A 27,906-nucleotide genomic window follows, 5' to 3' on the forward strand; every position below is an offset into this window, starting at 1 on the left:
ACGTGGCATACCCTTGAGGAAGGGACTCTCTCTACCACCACCAAGGCAAACCCGAGCTTATTTCAAAGCATCAGAGAGGAAGAGGGCACAGGATGGGGAGATTAAAGGGATACATGATCAGAAATGGTGAAAGCACTCTGGCGATGTTATCAATGTAGTGAAGGATTGAGGTATCGAAAATAGCAACGAAATCTCAAGCCAGCTGTGCATGTGCGCCATTCTATACATGTATTCACAAACAATGATAAATCCAGCCAGTGTTACAGGGATTTATTCAAATTAGAGGAACAGACTTTACACCTGTGTTCCCCAAACAAAGGTTTACTCCAGGACCACGCGTGACGAGACTGCCCTTGACTGCAGGTTTATTAAGACCTCTAAACCTACACGGGAGTTCAGGGAGAGAAGATACATGTGACTATATACTGCAGGTATTACACCGTCAATGAAGGTGGTACACGTTTCATATGGACAGAGAACTATTTTTCCATAATGGTCCATTTTCGTGTTTAGCCTTGAGAAAGTCATTTCGGTCGAAACACGTGTCGGCTGCCTGTTTCGAATGTTATGAAAATCATACTTTTGGAATAAAGGATACACAAAGAAAAAAAAGAAGAAAAAAAAAAATCAAGATTGTTATATGGTCTTCTTATCTACCCAAGTGGCTAATAGCCAGCTACACCAATTGGACTCTTTTTTGTGCCTCAGCATTTGTGTAACTTTTCCCCAAACAAAATTGTTGTTGCCTCAACAATAAGTTTGACAGTGGGTTTTTTGGACGCATGTGTTTTTTATTCAGAATCACTGTTCAGTAAAAGGAAATTTCGAAAGACACCAAACTGCTAAAGAGGACAAAGCATGCAAGCATACAAAAAAAATCTTGACGCAAGGCAAATTAAATATGTACAGCTTTATTCATGTTAATTTCAATTCATTGTCTATGATGTTTTATATTGTGCCTCTAGGTCACCTTTCAGCTACCATGCACTACTTTGAGAAACTGGAAAGGCATGCAGACAGAAGAGTCGTGGGACTGGAGGAGACAGTATGAAAGACGTAAAAATAGGATGCCTAGGAGGAGTGGCAACACAAGATGTCAATACACAACTAAGGAGTGTTTAGAAAGGTAAGGGACTGGGCAAACAATTAGATTGCCGTGCTTTCATTAACCCCTTCGCTGCGGCGGGAATTCCGCCGCAGCGCTGGGGGGTGCAGGGGGGGGCAGCGCGGTGGCGCTGTGCTCATGACGGAGCCACTCCGTCATGAGCCACGGTTGAGCTGTGCTCATGACGGAGCGGTTCCGTCATGACTCCGCCCAGTTGCGTTGTCCCCCCGCACAGGCGGGGAAACAGCGCTGCGTGCGCGGAGCGGCCGCCAACGGTCGTGGCATGATGGAACCGCTCCGTCATGAGCGCACGGCAATCGTGGCTCATGACAGAGAGGTTCCGTCATGAGCGGGGAAGGGGTTAAGAAGGTGAATAATAAGATGCGGAAGGAATAGAATGTGGAAAATTGGTAGTAAAGAGGAAAGAGCACCAGAGAGCTCTTGCCCCGGGGTCCCAATTGATAAATTGACCAGCAGAGAGCTAAGCTGTAACAAGCACTGGCAAATCTAGTAGGTTTCGCCTCCTTGACCTAATGGCTTTGTCAGTGATGTCTGGCAAAGCTGTAGAGCATTGGTAAATAAAAAGAAAAATAGAGGCGCAATGTTGCGATCACGGCTGCTAGTCATATCATTTAGTAGCCGCATGCATCACTACACACTTGCAGAATTAGGAGGGTTGGATATTTTTTTTTCCCTTTACAGTTCCAAGATGGCAAGGAAGAGGGAGAGCACAGAGTATGGGTATGTGGGACAAGCACACAAGGGAGACAGCTGATAATTACATGGACTCGCAGAGTGCTTAACCAAAAAGAAAGAAGTAGTTCTCTAAAAGTGAGCAGTGGAACGATGGGGAGTCAGACAATGAAAGGGGTGGTAAAGAGGATATGCTCTAGGGCTGGGGAAAATACGAGGGAAGGAAAGGAAGATGTTAAATAAAAAGCAAGCAAATGAGAGTGGCAAAGCCTCCACTGATAAATAATGGCTGACTTAACCTCATAGTAAGTCCTTGGTAAGCCTACAACTAGTGTTCACAGCCAAGCAGATTGCACTATCTGGTATGAAAAAAAAAATAAAAAAAAAAATTAAAAAAAATAAATAAATAAATAAAAAAAGGGGCTTGAGGTGACGAGAGCTAGGTCGCCATCTGTTGCGCACCCACTGATTTCATCAAGTGCCTGGATCTATTTGGAGGACAAATATGGAGTTTGAGAAGTACTGCCCATCATGGTTGAAGTGTGACAGTTGAAACTAAAACCTGTGAGCGGAGTTCTATTGTAGTGCAACACAAATACAGCGCCTCCTAACCCTCTTTGTGGTGCTGAAGCTCTTGTCTGCTACACTATATTTAGTATGTGTAGTTGGAAGTGTGTTGTCTTTGTTACGGTCCTATGAGGGAAGTGTTTCCATGTTGTGCGTGAGGACCACCGAGGTGCATTTTCGTGTTATGGGATGCAGCGCTTGGCAGTATGATGGACGAAGCAGGGTGTGGGAAAGGTTTGCAGTTCATGGTTTTCTGTAGGCTGGCAGCTTTGAACAGCTCTGCAGACCCATTTATGGCACTTATTATCACAGTCCACTTAACTGGTTACTGCACTGGGATGTCCGTTCTGAGATGTTTTGTTTACATGTTATGGTCCAGAGCAGGCATAGATTGGAGGAAGCCCGAAAGGAGACAACTGCTGGGAATAGACTTTGTTAATGTAATCCCATATGCAACTGTCAATGTGTAACATCAAGAAATGATCATAGTACGTAGCTCTTTGGGATCTGCAATGGTGGAGTAAATTAAAGTCAGCCAGCAGCATGTGGCAGATCTCTTCAGTTATTCACTGCCTGGGCAGTTGGTGATGGGAGATTTATTGCTGCAGATTAGTAAAGTACTGGCTGATGGACGTGACCCATACCGGTTTTGTTTTACATGAGTGTCAAGCAGTATAGCGAATTATTACGCAGTCTGCATGAACTATGATTGACTGTACCCAAGAAGGAATTGGGTCATTTTACATTGGGCAGCACAGGTCTCTAGGATTCAAAGTTTTTTTTTTTTTTTTTTTTTTTTTTAGAGTTTATTGGGGTTCTTCTGCTCTTAAGGAAACCATTCCATGCATTCACTCCAGTTTCTATATACTGGATTACAGCAATACGAGTTTGGTGTCATCTTTAGTGAGGTGGGGGAATGTGAATTCATGCAATTGACTGGCGGGAGTAGAGTAGTTATTTTTAGGATGCAGAGGTTTGACTTTAAAATGAGACGTTGTGACTTTTTTTTTGTGAAATATTTTAGAGCGCTCAAATCACCCTTGGGCATCACGGCGCTGACTAGGAAAGTGTACTGAGGGTAGGAAGGCCCAAGAGAAAAGGGGATCTCTATTAAAACAGATAAGCTTTCAGCTGTTTCCTAAAAATGCTTAGCGTTGGAATTTTTACGCAAAGCTAGAGGGAGCTCATTCCAATATCTTGGCACCAGATATGAGAAGGCTGTTCCTCCAGTGCGGTTGAGGCAGATTCGAGGAACCTGAAGGAGATCCAGAGTACTGGATCCAAGTTTCCTACAAGGGGAATATTATAATAGTTTTTTCCGCAAATAGAACGGGCCTCTTTCGTTCAACGCATTATGTGTAAGACAGCAAATCTTAAAAAAGGATCTCTTCTTTACTGTTAGCCAATGTAATTCCCTTAACAAAGGGGCTGAGACCGATCCTGCCAGGCTATTTAAGATAATTTGCGGTGTTCTGAATTACTTGGAGTTTGGCCAATTGGGTCTGTCCCACTTCTGCCAGCAAGGCATTGCCATAGTCCAGACGACTGATGACCATTGCCTGGACTAGAGTTCTGCGGTGGGAGGTGGGAAAGTATGGAAATTTTTTCCTAAGAAGCCTTAGACCATAATAGCACAAACTTGTAGTCGCCGCGATATGGTCCTTCATAGTCAAGGCCTGGTCCAATTTTAGACCTACATTTTTTACTGACTGTTTGGGGGAGGGGGCAGTGCCCAATTCTACAGGCCACCAATCATCCGACCATCTGTCGATGGCTTTACCCATCAGCATAACCTCAGTCTTTTCCGGATTAAGCTGGAGACAATTTCTTGTCATCCAGTTGAAGATGGCAAGCATACCGGAGGCAAAACGGATTTTGCCGAGCTCTGGGTTAGGTCAGATGGTGAACATAAGCTGAGTATCATCAGCATATGAGATGATCTCAAAACCCAGCTGCTCGACAATCCGTGCCAGCGGAGCCATGTATATATTGAAGAGGGTAGGACTTAGGCAAGACGCCTCTGTCAAGGTGCATTTTTTCTGAGGAGTAAGGTCCCAGCATAACAGTTTGGGTTCTCTCAGACAGGAAATGTTTAAGCCATTTCAGGGCAGTCCCATTTATACCACAAGAGAGGAGTCTCTCCGTCAGCTTAGAATGTGGAATAGTATCAAAAGCTGCGGAGAGATCTAGGAGGAGCAGAATTACTGACCCTCCCGCAGCGACAGTCTAAGAGAGTCGGTTACCGCCAGAATGGTGGTTTCCGTACTGAAACCTGGCCAAAAACCAGATTGCGAGGGATCCAAAATAGGATTGTCTTCCAAATAAATGCTTAATTGTTGATTAATACTGCTTTCCAGTATTTTTCCCAGCAATGGTAGCAAGAAAATAGGGCGGTAGTTACCAAGAATTGAGGGGTCCGCAGTGTTTTTTTTTTTTAAATATAGGGTGAACAACAGCCTCCTTCCAGGTAGCTGGAATGGTACCGGTACGGATAGAATAATTAAATATGTCTTGGATTACCGGGGCACAGCTTGAGGCTAAAAACGCCATAATTTTAGGTGGACCAATATCTAAGGGTGACCCGGATTTAGCCCCAACAAGGCCTTTTTTTACCTCCTCCATTGTAATTTGTTCAAAACTGTTTAAGGAGCTAGCTACTATCTTGTTCTGCTCCTCAAATTTGATCGAAGATACCAAATCAAGAGTGGTTGGTGAAGAGAAATTCTCATAAATTTTTGATATCTTCTCCTGAAAATAGGTCGCCAGAGAGGTGCAAAACTCCTGGGATTCCATTGGCATCTGTCTGCAGACTTTAGGGGAAACAAAGTCCCGTACTATGCCGAACAGTGTTTTTGGGGAGTTGCTTGCATTTTCAATACGATTGATGATGAACTGCCGTCTGGCAGCTTTTAAGTTCCAATGATATTTAGACAGGGACTGTCTATAGAGCACTCTGTTTTTATCAGTCTTACTAGTGCGCCATCTTCTTTCCAATCGCCTGCAACTGGCCTTTTCCATTTTCAGTTCCAGCGAATACCAAGGAGTAGAAGTTCGACATTGTAGGGAGCCCTGTTGTTTTTTTGGTATAACTGCATCACAGGCAGTTTCTATGGAAATATTGAAAGCCTCCAATTTTTTGGATACTTTCATGATGTTAGTTGCCAAATCAGGGGAAAAAACCTCATTAAATGCCTCTAGAGAGAGATTGCGCCAAGTCCTCCGCTGTTCGGGATCTTGTCTAATAGATCGTTTAGAACTCTTCTGGCATGACTGCTGAGTATGGATTGTGATCATGAAATGTTCTGTCCAGAAAAGGGGATCTGATCTCATCTGGTCTGTGTTGGAGAAGACCAGATCTAATAGATGGCCTGCTCTAATGAGTGGCGCCTTCAACTCTTTAGGTAAGCCCCATTAATTCGAGGGAGGAAAGAAGTTTGTTTACCTCAGGATCGGCAAGATTTTCCCCATGAAAATTGAAATCTCCGAGCAAGAGAAATGTGATTGCAGCAAGTACATTTAATGCAATATGTTCTACCTGGAGATCTGCAAATTTAGCTCTAGGTCCTGGGGGCTGATACACTAAAGCGCAGTACCAGGTGTCGGAAGAGGACAAAGAACCTTAAAAATTTCGAAATTCTAAACAATCATTACTAACCGTAAAAACCCATTTCACATCCAAGTAATTCTTAAAAGTGATGGCAATCCCTCCTCCTATTTTAGTATCCCTATCCAAGTGAATGAATTTGTAATTCTCTGGTATAGCCAAGGTGATCATGGAGTAATTTGAGGGGCATAACCAGGTTTCAAAGCAGGATCATGCGAGACAATCATGTCCCATATTTCAAATGGATGTTTTGCAAGGGATCTAACATTACACAAGATGTTTTTCTGGAACATTGCGGCTGGCTCTACAATTCTATCAAGGTCCAAAGGAACTCCTGCAGATATTGCCATTTGAAATTGACAATAATTGCAGGTAACTGGCCCTTCCAAGCTGTGCGGAAGCTTCTGAGTGCAATTCAAGTGAGAGCAATTATTCACTTGAGCGCGTTTTAATTTGAATCAGAGATTCAGCTGAATAGTATAGGGAGGGTGCATAGTGCGTATTTACCATGGTGGTAGCAGCGTTTTTGGCCTCTGGGCTCGTTCGGGCTTGCCTTTGGCGCGCCCGCGATTGCATCCTCTTTAATAGTGCCAGAGGGAAACACTAGCGCGCTGATGTCAGAATCCCTCCCCCAAGATGTCCGCCTGCTCCTGTGACGGAGCAAGTATGTGCCTTACCTCCCAAAACCCAGCACCTAATCAGCTAAGTGACAGGCAGTAATCGAGGATCCAACAAAACAAGATTAAAAAAAGTAAAATAAGGTTTCAACTAACATGCGGCGCAGACTTTAAAAGCGTGTGACAGCTCCCGGCTTCCGCCTCAGGAGAAAGCTTCCTACTATTGTGCGCACGTGTTTGCTTCCTCTCCAATAGAGCCAGGGGAGCGAAACACTAGCGCGCTGATGTCAGAATCCCTCCAAGATGTCCGCCTGTTCCCGTGACGGAGCAAGTATGTACCTTCCCTCCCGAAACCTTTCAAATAAGGTGTGGTATTTCAGAAATACAGTAATAGAGAATAACCTAAACATGCATGCGATTTAGAGTAGGCCAAGCAGAAAGTGAGGAGGCATGCAAAGGATGAAAAGTTTTCGGTTTGCATTACTGTAGCTTGAAGACAAAGTGTAAATACTAAAGGTGATTACGAAAATTAGAAAGGACAAGGAATGGATGGAAAAAAGCATTGACAAAGTAGATAAGCCCACCAGTTACGGCTCCGGAGTGCATTTCTTTATAGACCGACGCCCACATATGATCTTGAAATATCTAGCACTAATAGGACCAACAGCTGAAGTGGGGTGGCCTGTTGCCCAGGGGTGTACAACATAGTAGGTGGAAGCAAAATGCAAGACAGTTGAACTGACGAATGGATGAAGTAGGTTGACCCACAGCCACTCTAGGTATGTATACATGTTCTTTTTATTATTTTAAAATATTTCTACATTACAAGAGGCAGGCGAGAGTCAAGGCTGCCTTTAGGTCAGATACAAAAATATAGTGAACTTTGTTCTTCCTTTTTGTGACCCAATTCAAACTGGCCTTTGCTCAAAATCAGGTTACACATTCTTCTGGTATACACGTGCATGGGTCTGCTAAATAGAGAATTGATATCACTATCCTTTCAAACCGAGCACAACTCAAAAAGTTACTTGTAGAGAGCCAGGAGATGCTCTCTTGGGTAGACATGACAATGACTGGATTATATTTAATATTTGCTGTGGTTGTATCTTTGGGAACAACTCAATAAAAGGTGGCTGTGTCGATACTTTAGTTGGACAGAGTGAAATACCGTATCCAACACTTCAAGCAGGATCAGCCTACAGACCCCGTCAATGCTGCAGTCAACGAGTCGCCGTGGACAAGGAGAGGAGAGCTGGCTCAGTTCAAGTTTCTGGGTACAAACCTATACATCAGATTTCTTAATAATAAATATTATACATGACTAAATATACACGGAGAACTGTCCACAAAAATTAGCACACCTCGTACTTTAGCCTCGTAATGTCAATTTGATATATCAATTCTCAAAATTAGGGAAAAAACAAGACGCCCAATAATCATGCATTAATCAGTGTGCCATGGAAGGCGTTTGTGTCCAGAACGAAAAGGAAAAAAATATACACAAGAGAATGCCACCTTGCCTTCATTCCAAGTTCTATCCTGCCCACCACTTACTCTTGCAAAGTGGGTGCTTTGCCCGAATCCCACACACTGCCAACAAAAGAAGGCAAGTGAGTCACTCATTCACTGGGCTGGTGTAAGGAAGTGAATACATCATTTCGTGTCATGACTACTGAAAAAGCCGCTGGACTTATTTTCCACTTGCGGCAGCACCACGAAACAGAGTTAATTGTTTTACAACAGTGAAATAAACCCATGTAGAACTTCAACATGAGTGTGTATAATTTTTGACTTCTTTGACAGCTCTTAGAAGGGCACACAAACCTCTTAAATTATTAAAGAAAACAAACTGTTATGCTGGACTATGTACGCTGCGGAAACAGGAAAGTAAGCCTTTCAAAACATTTCCTTAGAGACGAAGCTGAACTGCTCACGACGAGTATTAAACAAAAAACATACAGATGGGATGGAAACACTGGTGGTTTGCAGTCAACGCTGTATTTTTCACTGCTTTGCACACACTTTCTTGCTATTTGGCACTACTTTTTGGTTCCTTAAACAAGCAACCAACAATCTGTAAAACAACTTAATAATAATTCACAAACAGTGAAATCAAATATTGCATTCACCAATACTTTTCTTTTGGAACAGATCTAATTAAGACCACGGTTCTCTCCCTAATCGACTGCTTGTATATGCGTGCAATACAAAAACAAGAAATAAAATGAAGTGCTATATAGAATCATAGTACGGACCGACATGCCCGGGTAAACCTTTCATCTGTAGGATATGTACACTGGTAAACAAGGAGGGGCAGGAGACATGACGTGTGCCCAGCCTGCCTACAGGTATGCCAAAAACAACACAGAGATGGTGAATGAAGCCTTAGCACAAAGCCGCCATGCGTCGCCTGACAATAGCTGTGCATAGCAACAAACGCTGGCTGCGTGACTATGTCGAGTTTTTTTTTTTTTGGGTCAACAGTGTGGCCGGTAAACCAGTCCACCCAATCACAGTTTGCAACTGTGAAGGTTTAGTTTTAAGAATGTGTTATCTGGAGGTAAGTGGGGTTGGTACTACAAGGAGTTATCTGGTAGCACCATCGTAACAAGGAACCAGGCTGACTCCAGATGAACGCTCTACGGGACGGGAGGGCATGTGGGAGGGAGCCAGCAGCCATTTCTATGGGTTTGTTCAGTGTGGAGGTGGGCTTGTAGATATGTGTGGACCAAAGCCAGCATTACACTCTGTTGAAGGACACCACCCTTTCGCACCCTCAAATTACTGTGACCTCAAAAGCGTTGCCGTCAGGGGCTGGACTGTAGCATTCATCCCTGTTTCACTTTACAACTTTTTTAGGTCTAAAGTCAATGTTGTATATGATGTAATTTGACTCTGCTCCAATGACACCAAGTGGCAAGTTATTGTGAGAACTCAATGTATATTTAATGAAGGTATATACACAGACACACATGGGAAGGCCCAGTAGGGCATTCTTCTCCCAGGCGCAGTTAACTTAGACAAGTTGTATATCCTAAATACATTTAAGGAAAGGTAAATGGGCAGAGAGACTGGTGGTAAATTCTCTAAACCCGTTTTAAAATGGTTTACTTTTGCAAAATAGAATGTACTCATTTCAGCTTAGATTAAGGAAGTATTATAAAAGAAAACCTGGTTTCTTCACGCAATGGGAGTTTAGTTTTCTAAAGGCTGGGCATTTCCCGTTTAGACATTACACTTCTGCTTTCAGTTGTACGAGTTCCTCTGGTGGCATCTGATGGCGTTTGAAAAGATGATGAACAATGACTGTCTGTAGGGGTTCACTCGATACAGCACGCTATTGAGTGAGATAAAGAGAGTGCTCTGCCATATTGCTTGTTATTTAAAAGTCCGCTAGTGATGCAGCTAGCCATATATTGAACATCCCGATCCCAACTCTCACTTCAAGTGTGCCTTAGTGTTGACTGCTATCACAATATACATAGAATATGACCTAACGCTCTCCAGAACCTACCTCCTCTTCAATGCAACAATTACAGGTTTTAACCATATGTTTATAACATTAGACCTAATACTTTTAAATATCGCTACGCACTGTACTGAGGTCTACAAAAGGAAATCTGGCACGTGCGAATATTGGCCTCAATGAAACCTGGCTGTAGACCCAGTAGTGTAACATGCAATAATGGGTTATGAGGCTTCAATAAAAGGACCCTCTACCTCAACGACAAATCAATAAGTTTTTCAGAATCTTTCAGTGTACATCCCGAGCCCTATGGAGTACAACATTAGACATTATGATAACACCTATACAAGAAACAGGTTGTATGCGGACTGCTGCCTCACCTTTTATATGTTTAAAATTGATGTTTGCCAATATGACAAGCTTTTCTTTAGGGTCAGGTGTATTAGTTTTACACAATGGGGGAAAAGAATTACCGAACAGCCTGTCCCATCCGGATGTAAATTCTACTTACAACTCTGGCTCTCATCAAAAAATATGCACCTAGTTTTAAGGTTTTCCAAGCCAAGTCCTTTTCCTCGGGTGCCCCAGTCCTGGAAGCATATACAGCTTACCACCTTCAGGTATTATCACTAGTTGTTATATTTCAGCCCTAAGGTCTATCTCAGGATTTACCACCTTCTGCACAGTTTCAGCTCCTCAAATTCTAGGATTCCAATTCTCAGTTTTTACTAGAGTTTCAGAAGCTTCTAATAAATCCTGACAGATGTGTGTCCTTTCAATCTGCTCTCAGAATTCAGGGCTCAGTTACCGCCCGGATCTAAGAACTAAATCTACTTTGCCACACCAATCACACGTTTGCGACTCTTAGCTCCCCTTAGTGTTCTAAATTGCATGTATTGAATTGAGGCTCCCTGTCACAAATCAGCCCGTAACACATTAGCATTTTATGTGTTTTCCTTCCACAGTGACAACACCTACATAGCCCTCCACAGTTTCTGTCTCTAGTTCTTTTGGACAAGGGGATCCATCTAGTTACTTACGTTACCCTCGACTGCCCCTTATTTTTTCAAGCCCTACTCCAGCCAGTTCTTTTCTTAATCAAATTTGCTTGTTTGAAGGACATATATTCTTTTACAAACGTCAACACCCTGTTATTTTAGATCTCTGCATTCACTGGCATGATCTCAGGAATCCGCCCAAATACCCTCCTAATAAGAGTGCCATAAGGGCGTTGGCCTTTTTGGGCCCATCTTAAACTTCTATACGGGACCACCCACTCTGAGAACTTAACTTATACACCCACATTTTTTTTTTAAATTTCCAACTGAATATGCTCACTCTGCAAACCTAAACAATCTCACCGGAAGGGTGAAAAACTTGAGAGACATGCCATTCGTTTAAACGGCCCCATGTGACTAGATCCAGAGATCCCTTGTCCCACTTATCTAGAGAGAGAGCCAACAGGTGGCACACGGGCGCCGAATGAATACTTATAAGAGTAGAACCCGACCGCATTCTGCCTATGACGTCACCACAGCCCGATTCTCAATCCTCCCTCTTACTGGCCGTGGTCCTACGACCCCACCAGATCCCCTCCCCCCACCCCACCCCACCCCACCCCCGTTTCAACGCGCATGCCCCCCACGCAGAGGGAACAGCGGGTCTCACCGACAGCCTGTAACCGGAGAAAATGCGCGACGCTCCCGGGAGATACTCACTCTTGAAGAGATAGTCGTACTCGTCGTCCTTGCTGCCCATGTTGCCTCCGGAGGAAGTCTGTCCGACCTTGCTCGTCGTCCGCCGCTTCCAGGTTCCCGAGCTCTGCTCAGCTTCCGTCCACCAGCGCCGCTGACCTCATTTCGCAGGTATTTCCTGCTTCTGCGCGTCACACCGTGCCGGCATCCCGCCCACACCGGCCACCTTTCAAGGGCTTCCCGAGAGCGTGAAGGAAATACCTGAAGGCAAGGGCTCGGTGAGTCCAGGCGGATTCGATGCCGTTGATTGGTCAGCTTGAGGTGCTTGTCACTCGATGGGCGGTGTCTATTAGCCTAGCTGGCGCAGTGTCTCTCTCTGATTCGACAGTGCAGGAGACAGTTGCTGAGTGGGCGGGGCGTGATGTCAAAGGGCTCACCTCTGGCGTTGCAGGTAACTAGTGGGAAGTCCCTACAGGTACAGCTCTGTCTGCCGGAAGTTGCACCTTCTTAAAGGGGCACGCCTTTATGTGAAGTCGAACATGTTTAAAGTGGTCCAGCCTGAGTCTGAAATCCCAGGGACTGGTGTTCTTGGGGTGCGGCCGAAGACCAAAATACTTTGAGCACTTGTCTGAGCACATCATTTTCTCTCCATTATTTTTTTTTTAGGTCTCGCCTGGCGAACGCAGCGCGAAGCGCTGCTGTCGCCAGCGAGATCTATTGTTGCTGACTTGCCTCGGAAGTGGGACAGGAGATGGGCACGCTCAGGCTTTGGCGGATTTGAGTTGGTGTACGCGCACGTACAGCCACGTGGTGTGCACATCTCCTGTCCTCTTCCGTCCTGAGCAGCCTCATGCAATTTCATTTTTTTTTTAAATGCGCATACGCGCTCCAAGCACTTACCGGCTCTAGTTGGGACTCTGCGCTGCTCCTCTGCTGTTCCTGCCGGTCACTGCAGCAACACGCGGGGCTCCATTTTGCTCACAGGAGCCCCGCCTGAAATCCTGCTTTGGCCGCACCATGCACCATTCACGAAGGCGGGGTGGGCTCCTGCCGGACTTCCTGTGGTGTGTTGTTTTTTTTTTTGTCTTGGACACTTTGGCGGCCACCTCCCTGGTACGTACGAGCCGCGCAGCACTCATTAAAGTCCGGCGGTTTGAAGTCCGCACATGCCGCCACTGGGCACGAGCCGCAGAACACGCAAAAGTTACAGGTACCGCGCATGCGCGGGCAGCCCTCTCCCTCGCAGGTCTCCTCCCCGACCCGGATATGGAGCTGCTTTCTCTTTTGCTTGTTACTCTAATGTAACCTAAGCCACAATGACACCTATTTGCTTGCGACGTTTTTAATTAAAAACAATCGCTAAAGTAGTTTTTTCTGAAAATGTACGCACCGTGTAAATTATATGGGCTCGATTTTAAAGAAGATCAAGAATCGTAAAATACACATTATAATCACAATTATAATTATTTATAACATATATAATTTGGCGCATAGAAAAAAAGTCTTTGGAAAGTTTAATTTCTATGTGAAGCTTGGTGGTAGTTAGTATAAATGTACTCCAATCGAAGATGGACGCCCGCATCGCAGACTAGTCAAAAAAAAAACTGTGCCTTCAGAGCTTGTCTGTTTCCAGGGTCTCTTTATTTCCATGTAGTTCCTCGGTTCTTGACATAGAAAACGGACGAAAGAGCAGAGTGCTCATTGAAACAAAAGACGAGCTTGTGTTCAGCCTACTCACCAGAGAGCAACAGAAGCTGGGTTGTTTCCGGAACTGGGTTTTCGAAGCCGGAAGTACACTCAACTATGGCTGCTAGGAGTATTAGGACGATGAAAGCAGAGGCGATAGGGAGATGGAGCAGGGTGTGTCAGTGCACCGCTGTATTGGTCCTCTTCCTTCTTCCGATGCCGGGTGAGCATTATGTCTCTAGGACCATCAGCATCATTGCTCCTGCTACCTGTAGCCATTTACCCTAACCTCCTTTCGAGGGGAGGCAAATCGTATATCCGCAGTGAGGTCGTCTTTGATACAATTTTTATTTTATTTTACTTTCTCATTAGTGAGTCTTGTGTTTAACCCTCTTTACCTTCAGCGTAGGGTAAGCGATGCTGATCTTCCCCTTTTAATGTATGTTCACAGTGTAGGTGGTCTGTGCCTTCGTTTTTCTCTTCTTTTTTATTAGCTCAATGTCGTTGTCCTCTGTTCTCCCTACTTTAAGAGCAAGGCGTGTGCATCTAGGTCTGTATACTTTAACTTCGAGTTTGTGCTCCGAGTTATCACTCGTCTTTCTTTAGTGGATAGTCTGTATTGCGATGCACTCCTCATTTAGTGATTGTTCACATCCCATGTAATCCCCTAATGGCCCTACAATTGCTTCTTTTTAGGTCGTGCCTACTAGTCACTTCAAGCTGTGTACGAAAAGATCTATTGTTCTCTTACCGTGAGCTTAGAGCTCGCCATTGCTTACCCACGGTTTGCTTTTTTGGCCTCACTCTCATTTGTTTACTTTGTATTCATTAGCTTGTGTTGACTTGCCTTCTGTTCTTCGCCCAACCCTGGATCATGTCCTCATTACTCGTGTCCTTTCACTGTTAAATTTTCAGGCACTAATTTTTTCTTTCTGTATAAGTCTTCAATGACAGTGCAAGTGTTTTCCAGCTTTCTCCCTCATGTACTTCTCTAGCCCTCTGTGCTCCGTAATGCTCTCACTCGGCTCTTGTATGTGTACTTTTCTCCCACCCCCTATGTATTGCACTCACCATCATGTCTTAATGCCCCTTCTTTGTTTTGTCACCCTGCTCTTTAGCCTGTGTGGTACTTTTCTCTTCATGCTGCCCATGTTGTATACTTTTTCCCGCTCTCTGTGTTGCTTCCGCTCTTGCCCCCTGTGTTGCTTCCGCTCTTGCCTCTTGTGTTGCTATCTGTGTACCTCATCCTCCATGTTGCTATTCATGTTCCCCACCCTCCATGCTGCTTCCGCTCTACCTACCTTCGGTGTTGCTTCCGCCCTACCTACCTTCGGTGTTGCATCATTCAACCCGGCATTCTATGTTGCTTTCCGTGCCATAGTTTTTGCTTCCCGCTGCCTTTCCGTATTGCTGTCCGCAACCTTTCTGTGTTGCTTCACCTTGCCTGGCCCAGAAAGAAACAAGCATTTGCAATGCAATAGGTCTCGCATTACTGAAAGTTTGAGCTAGTGGCAATGCTTTATTACTTGCAACACCAATAGCTCAAACTTTAAGTAATGCGAGACCTATTGCATTGCAAATGCTTGTTTTTTTTGTTGCTGGAGGTTGGAAAATCGTGTTTCCATTCTGCTGTGTTATTACTGCTTTAAATGCTCACGTCTGACAGCTTGTACCTGGTATTTTTTTTGTATTTGAATGGCAAGCACCAGGGCATTTCACCAAGGTTGCAATACTTAAGATTCTCAATCACAAGACAGGTGGAGTCAGAGTTGGCATCTTTCCCGGATAAAAATATTGCCATCTGTTCGAGTTTTAAGATTATGCAAAGGCCCGGACACAATTTTTAAGTAGAACTTTATATGGAATTGTCTGTATTCATTTTTAATATGCTTTTTCGGTCTTTGTTTACTTCAATAATGAGGCAGTGGTCATTAAGGCAGCCACAAAAAATATTTTAAACAGTTTTACTCTTATATTTACTGTTTAAAGTTTGTACTGGTAAGGGGAAAAAATACCAGCTTTAAGGTGATTTTCTCAATATTTTAACCAGTTGGGACATTTGAAATCCGGGCTAGGTGGAGTGGTTGTTCCAGAAATCTTTGCACAGAAATACATCTGGAATCTGGAAAAACATGTAAGAATGAGTGTGGTAAATTTGGGTCTTACATGTTATTCCATAGTCAGACCAAGAAAACTTAGATGAAACATGTCAACTCACCCTCATTTGGTGACCATCACCCGCTGTGCAATAATATTTACCCTCCTGAAAGGCAACATGCCTTCGTAGACTTTGATCATCTTACACATCTAGCCTCACTCTCATCCACCAGCCAAAAAGTTGATAGGTACAGTCAGAATAGTAGGATGGAGGGACAACATTTCTGACTGGATTCAGAGATTGGCGTCAAGTGCATTGGTTTTGAGTAAAGTGGTGTGGAGTGCAGTGACTTAGAGTGGCGCAGAGTGGAGTGGTGCGTCGCAGATTGCAGTGGCATAGAATATAGTGGCACAAGCCTGAGTGGCGCTGAGAGGAGTAGAATGGCATACAGTGCAGTGGTGTAGAGTAGATTATTTCAGAGTGGAGTGGTGTAGGATAGAGTGCAGAGGTGTATAGTAGATTGCCGTAGAGAGTAGTGGAGTGGAGTGCAATGGTGCAGCGTAGATTAGAGTGGCGTAGAGTGTTGTGGCACAGAGTGCATTGGTGTAGAGTGCAATAGAGCGGTGTCGAGTTGAGTGGTGCAGAGTAGGGTGCAGTGGCATAGAGCACATTGGCACAGAGTACATTGGTGTAGAGTAGCGTAGAATAAAGTGGCGGAGAGTGCAGTCATACAGAGTTGAGTGTTGAATACATTAGTGTATAGGGCAGTGGCATAGAGTGCTGTTGAGAGCAGTGGCATACAGTACAGTTGTGCAGAGTAGAATAGAGTGCAGTGACGTAGAGCCAATGGTGTACAGTGGTGTAGCGTGCAGTGGTGTGGAGTGCAGTGGTGCAGAGTAGAGTGTTTTGCACATTCGATTATAGTAGTGTAGAGAGTAGTGGTGCAGAGTAAGTGGCGTAGAATGCATTGATTTTGAGTTAAGTGGTTTTGAGTAAAGTGGTGTATAGTATATTAGCATAGAGTTCAATAGTTTAGAATATAGTGATGTAGAGTGCAATGGCATAGAGCTGCAGAGTAGAGTGGCACAGCATGGAGTGGAGTTGCATAGAGTAGTATATAGTGCAGTTGCATAGAGTGCAGTCATGTAGAGTAGGTTGTTTCAGAGTAGAGTGAAGTGGCATAGAGTGTACTGGTGCAGGGTAGGGTGAAGTGGTGCTGGGTAGAGTCTAATGGCATAGAGTAGTGGCGTGAGTAGTGGCGTAGAGTGCACTGGAGTAGTGTGGAGTGATGCAAAGTAGAGTGGAGTGGCCTAGACTGGTGTGGTGTGGAGTGCAGTGGTGAAGAGTGCAGTGCTGTACAGTAGAGTGCATTGGCATAGAGTAGAGATGTGTAGAGTAGGGTGGTGTAGAGTGGAGGGTTATGCAGTGCACTGGCATAGAATATAGTGGCATAGAGTGTAGTGACATAGAGTGCATTTGCGTATAGTAGGGAGGTGTAAAGTAGAGTGGCGTAGAGTGCAGTGGCATAGAGTATAGTGGTGTAGACTGCATTGGCGTAGAGTACAGTGGCATTGTGTGGCATAGAGTAGTGCAGCAACATGGAGTGCAGTGGATCAGAGTAGAGTAGCATAGAATTCAGTGGTGGAGAGTGCAGTGTCGCAGAGTAGAGTGTTTTCGAGTCCATCGAGGTAGAGTGCAGAGGCATAGACTGGAGTGGTGCAGAGTATAGTGGAGTAGAGAGCAGATGCCCAGAGTAGAACAGCGGGGTGTAGAGTGCAGTGACATAGAGTACAAGGGTTTGGAGACAGCCTGTTGTAGAGTACAGTGGCACAAAGTGCAGTGGTGCAGAGAAGATTGGCGTAGAGTGCATCATATCTGAGTAAAGTGGTTTAGAGTGCATTGGCATAAAGTGGCATGCAGTGGCGTACACTGGAGTGGCATAGAGTACAGTGGCAGAGAGCTTAGTGGCATAGAGTGCATTGGCGTATAGTAGCAAGGTGTAAACTAGAGTGGCGTAGAGTGCAGGGGCATAGAGGCATAAAGTGGTGCAGCAGCATAGAGTGCAGTGGTGCAGAGTAGAGTGGCATAGAGCTCAGCGGTGGAGAGTGCAGTGTTGCAGAGTAGAGTGTTGTAGAGTATATTGAGGTGGAGTGGAGTAGAATGATGTAGAATAGGGAGGGGTAGAGTGAAGTAGCGTAGAGTAGAATGGTGCAGAGTAGAGTGCAGTGACGCAGTGTGAGTGGCATAGAGTGGAGTGGTGCAGAGTAGAGTGCAATGGTGTGTAATGGAATGGTGTAGGGTAGAGTGGAGTGGCGTAAAGTGAAGTATGCATGGTGGGTTAACTTACTGCCATTACAGACAACACTTCTTCAATTCAATTGAAATGATGATTACATTTGAACAGACACAGTTTTACTGATAAAAGTACCCAGTGCACAAATGGCAAATGTCTGGAAATGCCTTCACCTAGTGTATTAATTTGTTTTGATCGTATTCAAATGTTTGTTTCCACTACAGTTAAGAATTACAAAAAATTAACTTAATTTTTACCTTCTTACTTCTGATGTATTCTGAAATACGAGCACAGTTCATTTGTGGTTGTTTGGTAGAAAAAAGCCTTTAGTTTCCCAGTAGGATTGTCACATACATTCTCTGACTTCAAAGTGAGAGTAAACATCAAGCTCCCTTGGAAGACAGAGCCTGACATTCTACCTATGTCTTTGAATGCACAGGAAATGTATCAAGATAAGAACAAGATTTAAATGCCCGTTTACAGAAAGGGAGCACTGGGAAGGATACAGTAAATAAAATACGGGCAGCATGAAGGGCAAACTGAAGCTGGACAGCCTAAAACAAATAAAGCCAGCAAATGGAAAGCAAGAAAATGTGAGTTACAAACCACAAAACCAATGGTAAGTAACAGGCGGGATGCATTCCCAGGGAAGCTTTACAAATGTCCCCAAGATGTCGTTGGGAAACCAGACAGCTGCGCTGTCTGGTAGGCTTCGACCTAAAAAGCTGAATGTACCAGCTGTCATTGAGTGCGGCAGCAAAGCAGAGGCCTCTCTGGAATCCATTTGCAGAAAAGCCTTCAAAATAAGCTAGAATATCATCCCTATTACCTTTAAAACCATCACCAATTTCCTCCCCGCTATCCGGACTGAATGTCGACTTTTGCAAATCCTTTCAAAGAGAGATATTCACATCAATCGAGTAATAATATTGAGGGGTGCTATTCATGTGCCCTAGCAGTGGAACAATCTTTTCTTTGTAAAGAACCTAAAAGTGATAGTGATAATTTTCCTTCTTCGTAGTATTCTTTATCACCCCCTGCAGCGAGTACACAGTGAGCTGCCACGTCTTCAGTATACATGTGCGTCCTATATATATATTTGCAGTTTCCTGTTTCTTACACCAGCATGCCTCGGGTGTGACATTTCGAGTAGCACCATTTTCACACACAGGTTTAAACGAAAACTCATGCCATGGTGAAAACTACAGACTTGTAATATTTGTCAATCAATAAAATAAAATACAAAGCGTCCACCGCAGAGGTGCAAAATAATATCACCTCCTAAGAGGCAAAAATAACTCCTAAGGCACTACATTGAATAACGTTCTCAGAAATAAATGCATCAGATGGCTATACTGGCATATAGATTAATGGCAGAGGAATTCTATGCATCTGTCACCTCAGGTAGTTTTGGAATCAATGACCCCAGACATTGTATGCACAGTGGCCAAGGACTGTATTGAGTTTGCAGGTACCCAAGTTCTAACAAGCATCAATGGCCCAATGTTGTAATAAGCATCAGTATTGGAAACATTTTCTAAACAATTAAGTTCCCAACTTCTAACAACCAGCAAGTCCCTTTGTTCATCTTCTTGAAAACAAAGATGCCACCTCGAAGATCACTTCCGCTGCCACAGCCCACCCGAGGGACTAAAAGTACTCATAATGACTCTTTTATCCCACCAGCCATCCTTGCACTATAGCCACAGTACACAGGCAAGCTGGGTGGAGCGGCACCACTCTGATGCCTGCATTTTTCAGTTTACGCACGTCCATTTTACCAGGAACCTGCCCTATGGACCTGCCAAGCCTGAAGCACTTGGGGCTCATTGGCTCATCGGTGGGCTTCAGAGTGCTCCAGCCCAAGCAGATGTTTTGGGTACACAACTGCATTGATGGTGGGTGCACTGGACTGCATAGTTCCAAAGTACCGGGCTATCGTGGGCGTCATAACAGCAAGATAAGTCATATTTCCTTTATGTGACTTACTTGAATAGAAGAGGTTGCCAGGCCTGAAGCGCACTGTGGTCATGGCAGTCACACTCGACACCTTTGGCTTCTCTCAAAATCACAACATTCACGTAGCACGTGTGTAGTCCTGTATTTTATTAAACTAAGTAGCAAAGAAGAGTGGATCCAGGGGCATAACATAGCCCCCCCCCCCCCCGCCTCCACGGGCTGGATGGGGCGAGCACCAGGGGTGGCACTCACAGCACAGTTTCCTGGCTTGAGAGCTCTTGACTGAGTTGGAGGGGGGCACTTCCATCTACTTTGCAGGGGCCCCCCTCAAGTTTTTTTATGCCGCTGAGTGGACCAGCTCACCCAACCTGGACAACAGCAGTTCAAAGAGATTTGAGCAGGACCGGACTGGGAACCAAAAACAGCCTTGGCAAAAATGTTCAAACCAGTCCTGCTCCCTTCCTCCTTGCTCTCTCATCTCTCTCTTACCTCTCTCTCTCTCCAGCCTCCCCCACCCCAAACACACACATCCCTGATGTAATTTCCTGGGGAAGCTGGAGGAAGTGACAGTGGTGCCATCAGCAGCCTCCTGCTCTAAAAACCAGCCTCTAACGACTCCAGCCCAGGGGCCACATGCCTGTGGGAAAAAACGGTCAGTCGGGTGCTGGGGTCGAGCAGTCAGAGAATCTGCATATCCTGCTGTAAACAAACCTTGCACTGGCTGCATTGAGCCAGCCTTAGGTATCACTGTGAGTGATGGGTGCCAACTGAAGGAAATTAGTCACCTTAGAGCCACTACAGGTGACAGATAATCTCAACACGCTCATGTTCTTGCTCAGCTAATGTGCTTTGCAGTCTCTGGTCCTTGCTTTGATGCAGAGAATTGATTGAAATGCGTTGGTATAACATGCAATGGTTCATATCTGACTGGACTGTGAGTATCTTCAAACAATGGGAGCAGGACGCGGACATGCTTTGGGCTTTGTTACACTGATTGCAAATTTGTGAAGGTTTTTCCTTTCAATTTTTGCATACTTGCAAACTTTAAGAGGTTGTTGAAATATAAAGAATAGAAGGTAAAAAGTGCCACAAAAATTAACATTTGTGGGAGAAAAATTGTAAAACGTGCCTCTTTTGTTGAAGAAAATAAGCCTCTTTCATTTATTTTTTGCTTTGCTTGAAATTTTGCCTGCAGATAAAGTTTGGTCGAAATTTCGACTTCGTGGCGCGGCGAACCTTGTCACCTATGTTTACCTTGCTATCCAAATTACAACTTTGAACACGTGTAAGCCTGCTCACTCTGCCAACAGGTTAGTGGTCAACTGCTTTGAGGCAGCCACCTTTCCACCTTCTTTGCTAGAGACGTGAAGGCATTGACTGATGCAGCAGTCATGAACCGTAAGAAAAATCTGGCCAGCGTCCTCCTGTGAGTAAGTAGGTGACATCAAGAGCAGTCCTATAAATTGCCAAAACCAAGATTACCTTATCTATTCTCTTTATAGATAGATCAATCAGAACAAACCAATGTGCCAGGGGTTAGAAGTGACTGGACTTGTCTGAAGAGGGCCACAGTCCTCCTGCATTGTGTAGATGCTGCAATTGTGAAAACCATAGCATTCAAAACACTTATTTCTTTAAGAGTTTGTAGAACATTGATGGCTCATGAACACTGTACTGCCAAACATTCTGTACTCCATTCGTAAGCTGATACGTCAGATTGAAATAAGCAGCAACGTGTCACCAATGCAATCGGCATGTGTGCGGACACCTCTTCCTAGGTGTTTGGGGTCAAACCTTTCAGAAGAAATACACAGGATGACTGTATTAATTTACTGTTCACAGCCCCAAACCATTCCAAAGAAAAAAATAATTGCAGTGGCTGGTGCTCTTACTTCTAAAGATGTGGCAGAGTGACATGCATGTGAGTGATAGCGTGTGTTGCGTAGAGATGGCAAAATGGATTTCTAGAGCCGTGAAGCTGTCTACTTGTATTGCGTGGCTGGTGCGTTCCTTGTGGTTGCATAATAACTCGGGTCAAAATTACTGCTGAAGTCAACATGAACGGATACCTTGTTCATGAGTGAATTATGCTGAGACTAGAGTTATAGTTGTGTGTCCTTATCAAAATCTCCAGCGGGACTTTTGCTTTTATACTTAAAATACACGCTTCAACGCAATACAGGTGCTTGTCTGGTTCCATTTTCTTAAAATACCATATAACTCAAACTTGCTCTCTACTTTAAAAACAAGTCTGATCCGCGTGAAGCAGATGGGATTTTTTACAGGGTGCCCTTGGTAAAGAAATATGAGTATGTGCATGAGTTAAATATTATAAATTATATATTCAAATTAGTAAAATGCAACAAACCCTAGAAGAAGAGCATAACATATTCTGAATTCTGGGCCCTGCAAGATACTGCTCAAAGCTTCAGGTGATTTTCATTAACATTCTGAGAAGGTGAAGTCAAAAAGTCAATTTTTTTGCTAAACTGCTGTAATTGTGCTGTAGGAATCAAAGTGAGCTAAGTGGTAAGTAGAAGGTGCAGATAGAACTAATGTATTCTGGGAGGCAAAAGAGCAAATCCAAGTCAGCTGAAAAATATAAATGTACCTTATTGCTACAAAACAATCAGATATTGTCATAAGAACACAATATTTATGTGTGTTTGTTTATGAGCCCTCATCACCAACACTGCAAGATTCACAAGCTTGTTTAGACCCAAAGGTATTAATATTCACGAATCTAAGTATATTCCGAATATGTAGGAGTACGCAGGCATGCATATTTCAAAACTATAATATCGAAATTAAATGATTTGGTATTGTGAAGTTTAGAAGTCTCTTACAGTCTCTGCCAGTGAAAAGTGACAGAAGACAAGATGACAGCCCTGTCAAAGTCACTTTGAGAAAGACATACTACATTTTGTGAAAGGTAAAATGTCTGTGGTTGGGTTCTGAAAAAGGTTCATATTCATTTTTCAATATTAAGTTTATTGACCTTATATGACAAGATATTAGGTGGGTAATAATACTCATCATCATCATCATTTCTTTATTCGATAAAAAATTCATCATAAAAGAAAACAGTTTACAATACAATAAAAATATGATGCAAGAATCACCGAACCTAAAATACATCCAACAGCTCCTGTTTCACCATTAAAATAAAATGTACAAGGGGAAACATGTCAAACAGGGTGGGGGCAACCAGCCCAGGGCCTTTCCGCAGTTAGGTGGAATGGGGGAGGGCCTTGATACGCCTCATGCGTAACCGCCAAGCACTTCCCAAAAATGTGGCTACTGCGCATACCATAGCAATAGAAGACGTGTCAGTGCAGAGAATCCGCAGGGCCATTTTATGACATCTAAGGCCCAACCCCTTGCATTGCGGCTTCAGCCATGTCCTCCTGGCTACCCTATATGCTGGGCAGGCAAAAAAGAAATGCGCCACAAACTCTGTAGGAGCTGCGCACCCTGGGCATGAATTCGGTAAATCACCCTGCTTTTTCCACCCCGAAGTGAAATCATTAACCGGGAGAATCCCAAACCTAACCTTTAGGTAAAGTGCTCTATCCAGGGGTATCTCTATAAAGTCCAGAAACGGTTTGAAGCTTCTGGCCCATTTAAACGACAAGAACCTCTCAGTCAGGGAGCCCCCTAGATTTCTACTAAGGGACTCTTTCTGAACCCAATCCCAGTACAGCTGCTTTATCACTAACTTAGGTGGTGGTGTTTGACTTTTCCAAGTATCACTCAGACCCAAATGAACAACCATCTGCCTCAAGTTGCTCAACCACTTGATCCTGTTGTTAGTGTTGAGCAAAATTAATTCATCTAGGGCAGCGGCGTACTTTTGAAGCTCCCTAGTCCTACGCAAGCGAACCCAAAAAAGTAGAGGTCGCAAGCGCACTAGATCTACAAGAGGATGCCTGCCCATGTCTGCCCGTAAGGGGATTAGCGGAGTAAAAACAGGAAGGGCAAGCAGATCTCTCAAGAACTTGTTTTCAGACTTTACTATCTCTGGGATATTTTCGAACCCCCATAGTTCAGAGCCGTAAAGGGCAGATGGTAGAACTTGGCCCTCATAAATAGCAAGGAGCGGAGCCACAGGCTTGCTCTTGGACTCCTGATGTTCTCTCAAGACCGCCCCTGAGACTCTTTTGAAATTTAGCAACATTTTGGCCAGGTGATCTTTCCAGCTCATCCGGTTATTAACCCTAATGCCCAAATAATCAAAAGAGTCTACCAGCTCCAAAGGCTCACCATTGAGCAAGAGATTATTTCTGAATCTAGTAGAGGGTGCTAGGGCCATGAGCTTTGTTTTAGTGGTATTGATAGTAAGACCTCTCTCAGTACAAAAGGTGCTAAAACGATTCAGAAGCATTTGGAGGCCTGTCGGGGTCTTGGAGATCAAAATGGTGTCGTCCGCGAAGAGGAGTGTAGGGATTTTTTCGCCTGCCAGGGATGGAGCATCAGCCGAAACCTCTCTCAGGTGGTCCACCACTCCATTCACAAAGAGAGAAAACAGCGTTGGAGCCATAACACATCCCTGGCGTACACCCCGCCTCACGGGTATCCTCTCGGTCAGTTGACCTTGAGTGCCCCATCTGATCCTCGCATAGTTCCCCTCATGGAGTTGCACAATAAAGCCTAGAAGAGAGCTTGGAAAGCCCATCTTCTCTAAAACTTCCCACAGCCTATCACGAGGGACCAGGTCGAACGCCATCCTGAGATTTATGAAAGCCAGGTATAAGCTACCCTTGTTGATGGTGACTGTCTTCCAATAGATCGCAAAGAAGCGGAAGACCTGGTCCATCGTGCCTACCCTTTGGCGGAACCCAGCATGGAGGTGAGACAAAACATGCTTCTCTTCCATCCAGATACCTACCCTCATAATAATGACTCTGCCAACCACCTTCTGGATCACGTCGATCAAACTGATCGGTCTGTAGTTGGCAGGATCTTCTCTGGCACCCTTCTTGAACACAGTGACCACCTCCGCTCCCTTCCATGAATCTGGGACGGGGAATCCCTTGGAGATCAGATTCATTATTTGGGCAATAAGTTTAGCCCATATTTCCGGGCCTTCCAATAGGAGGTCTCCTGGTATCCCGTCTGGGCCGGCAGCTTTCTTCGGGGTCAGGTGTCTGATAGCCAGCACCACCTCAGCAGGCAAGAAGGGGTCCTCAACCGGCAATAAGGGGGGAACCCTAGAAACATGATCAGGGGGGGAGAGGGCCACTTCTGACCCACCATACAATACTGAGAAATGGGAAAGCCACTGCTGGCTGGTTATATGATTGACTAGTGGAGGAGAGTTACACAACCTGGCTTTGTTAATCAGTTCCCAAAACAGCCGTGGGTTCTTCCTATAGGAAGCTGCTTTGAGATCCTGCCAGTATTGTTCCTCCCTCTCTCGTTTGGCCTGCTCCAATGCCTTTGCATATTCTTTCCTGGCTACACTAACTAGAGGTTGACTCTTTTTACGCAGGGCAGCCCTAATCTCGTTTCTTTTTGCCTTGCACTGGGCAGAGTACCAGGGATTACTTGTTTTTGTCATATGAATTTTTTTATTGTCCCCACTACCCTTTTTGTTCTGGATTGAGAACAATTTCCCTACCTCCTCTACTACATTTTTATATGCCTGTGCAAAGGACATACCCTGGGCACTCCCTGAACCCTGATCGAGGGCCACCAATTCTGTGGTCAGATCTACTACGAACGCCCTGATCCTTGCTAAGTTGCCAACCTGGGATTGAACTGTATCCCATTTCAACCTACGGTTACCTTGGAATGGTACCACCTCATTGGTGGACCGCAGATGGGATAACCTCTTGCCGTCATTTCGCTTCCCCCATCGTATCTTCATACATAAAGAATTGTGATCACTGTCCTGTGAAGGTATCACCTCCATGTCTATTAGATCACACCACAGTGACACGTCTATTAAAATGTAATCAATTCTTGACGGGCTACTGAGCCTGTTAAAGGTCATCGCACCGTCGGGGTCAGAGGGAGCCCTGCCATTAAGAGCTCTAATATTATGTTCCACGGTAAGGGCATTGATCTGAATTACCTTTGATGACCACTTTTTAATTTGGGCCAAGGACAGGGCCAGGATAGACCATCTAGAGTCCACCTCCTCGGTGCCCAAGGGGTCGTCACCACCAAGGGGCTCAAATGTACAGTTAAGGTCCCCCCCACGATGATTTTAGATGAGGGGGGGCAGGTGGTTAATGCCTGATCTAAAATGGTTACTGTGCTTGAGGATATGTCTCCTGTAGACCCTCTTATATAGATGTTAAATAAATCAGTCCTACTGGCCTTGTTTGGTCCCACAAAGGATATGTGTTGAATGTCCCAACTGCCAGAGTCATGATTAGTAACAACCCAGTTCAAAGAAATTTTTATCCAAACGTGAAGGCCCCCGGCTGGTCTACCCCTTCCACAGCCTTGAGCTGGCAGGAAGAAGGTAGTATAACCGGATTTGTGAACTGGGAGCATACTCCAGGTTTCTTGGAACATACAGACATCAAACTTCTCGATGAAGGAGTTCCATTCAGGGAGAGCCAACTTTCTTTGCAAACCAGCCACATTCCATGAGACCAAGTGGATAACCATATTGTCTTCTACATATAGGTCAGAAGTGACCCCCACGTTCTCATCCAACACTTGTGGATTGAAGACATTTATGGAATCTATTTGATGTAGTGAGTTTGACGATGGAGAACCTACAACACTGCAACCCGTGGACACGGGTACAGTGATGGTAACAATCCCTCCAGTATCGAATCCAGTTGGCAGGGTTAAACCCTTGTGCCCAAGGGCAACACCAGAGGCCTCTGTACACATCTCACAAGCACTGGCCTCGGGGCTAGCTAAGCCTAATCGTCCCTCTGAGCCCTGGGAGATCTGTAATCTTCAGTCGCAGTTTTCCATGCTGGTAAGCACATCAAACCGGTTCACTGCCTCCAAGGGAGTGAAGGGCCTCGAAAGGTCCCATCTCCTATTGAAGTTTCTATTAGATCTTGGGGGAACAAAGTCCCACCTTGGAGTATCAACTGCGAAAGCTGTGTAAGGGTCGTGTGCTTGATGACTAGGAATGGATACTATCGGAGGGTTTAGATGAAGTAAGGCCTGCTTGCTTATAGAGGATGAGGGGAACACCAAAGATCTAGGATAAAAATATGTTAGTGCGCGTGGAGTGATGCAGTTGTTGACACTTCCTGAGTGCCAATTCAAAATATAGTCAACTGCACGAGTGTCTCTAAAATTTACTACGACAATGTCTCCCTCGATGTTTTTGCTTCTGCCGCCCAACCAGGAAAGGCGCCTAACATATAGTATCTCACCGTTAATATTCTCCTCAATTGGTCTGTGAGTACTAAGCCAATGCATAATTTTGTTTTTCAGCTGAGTGTACCCTTCTCTTTTGTTATTGGTCAAAGGCGGCACCCCCGTCAAAACAACCACCAAAGGCGCAGCTTCAAGGGGCAAATCAACTTGCGGCATGTTATTTGTTAAAGAATTGCTATAACTAAGTCTATCCCTCTCTTTCCACGAGGTCCCTTTGGGTGCATTTGCTCTTCCCCCCCCCAGGTCACTAGATGTAGTCTCAACCAAAGTACTCACGGTTGTGGGGGGCAATAACCTATGGTGGTTAGAAACTATCTGGTTAGTGGGCTGGGATATGATCTTAGTAGAAAGGGGGTTATAATTGAGTACCTCTGTAATAGGTACTAAGTCAATGGGTACAGCCACATTTGCCTGATCTGTAATCGGATCCACCTTCCTGCTTATGGCGGATTCTATATCCGCAAGTCTTTTTTCCAATCTCACTAAGCTTTCAATAATGGGAGTGATGAGAGACTTGATCAGATGGGCCAGAGCTTCTTGTTGGACAGCAGAAGGGGCAACTAATAACAATGGTTCAGCAAGGGTAGGGGATAGCTCTATGGGGTTCACCTCGGGTTCTAAGATAGCAGTTGAAGAAGGGAGAGGCAATTTAAGCATGGAGATCTCTTCGGCTGCCTTCCCTTGTGACGAACTAACAGCCTTCAATGAGTACTTCCCAAACTCAGAGTGGCTAAGCTTAGGTTTAGCCGGGTCCCCCCCTTTCTTACG

The 27,906-nt window shown here is 44.7% G+C and overlaps 1 protein-coding gene across 1 annotated transcript in view; it reads right to left on the reverse strand.

The window, feature by feature from the left end:
- LOC146772904 (ras-related protein Rab-11A-like) overlaps positions 1 to 12,064 on the reverse strand; it is a 64,666-nt gene extending 52,602 nt beyond the window's left edge. The window contains exon 1 of the mRNA XM_085637741.1: positions 11,771 to 12,064. Within this exon, the coding sequence (XP_085493867.1) occupies positions 11,771 to 11,810 (40 nt within the window). The 5' untranslated portion in view covers positions 11,811 to 12,064. The remainder of the gene's footprint in view (positions 1 to 11,770) is intronic.
- Between the last annotated feature and the right edge of the window lie 15,842 nt (positions 12,065 to 27,906).

The sequence above is a fragment of the Triturus cristatus genome, chromosome 12 (assembly GCF_964204655.1).
Source record: "Triturus cristatus chromosome 12, aTriCri1.1, whole genome shotgun sequence".
NCBI classification, from domain to species: Eukaryota; Metazoa; Chordata; class Amphibia; order Caudata; family Salamandridae; genus Triturus; species Triturus cristatus.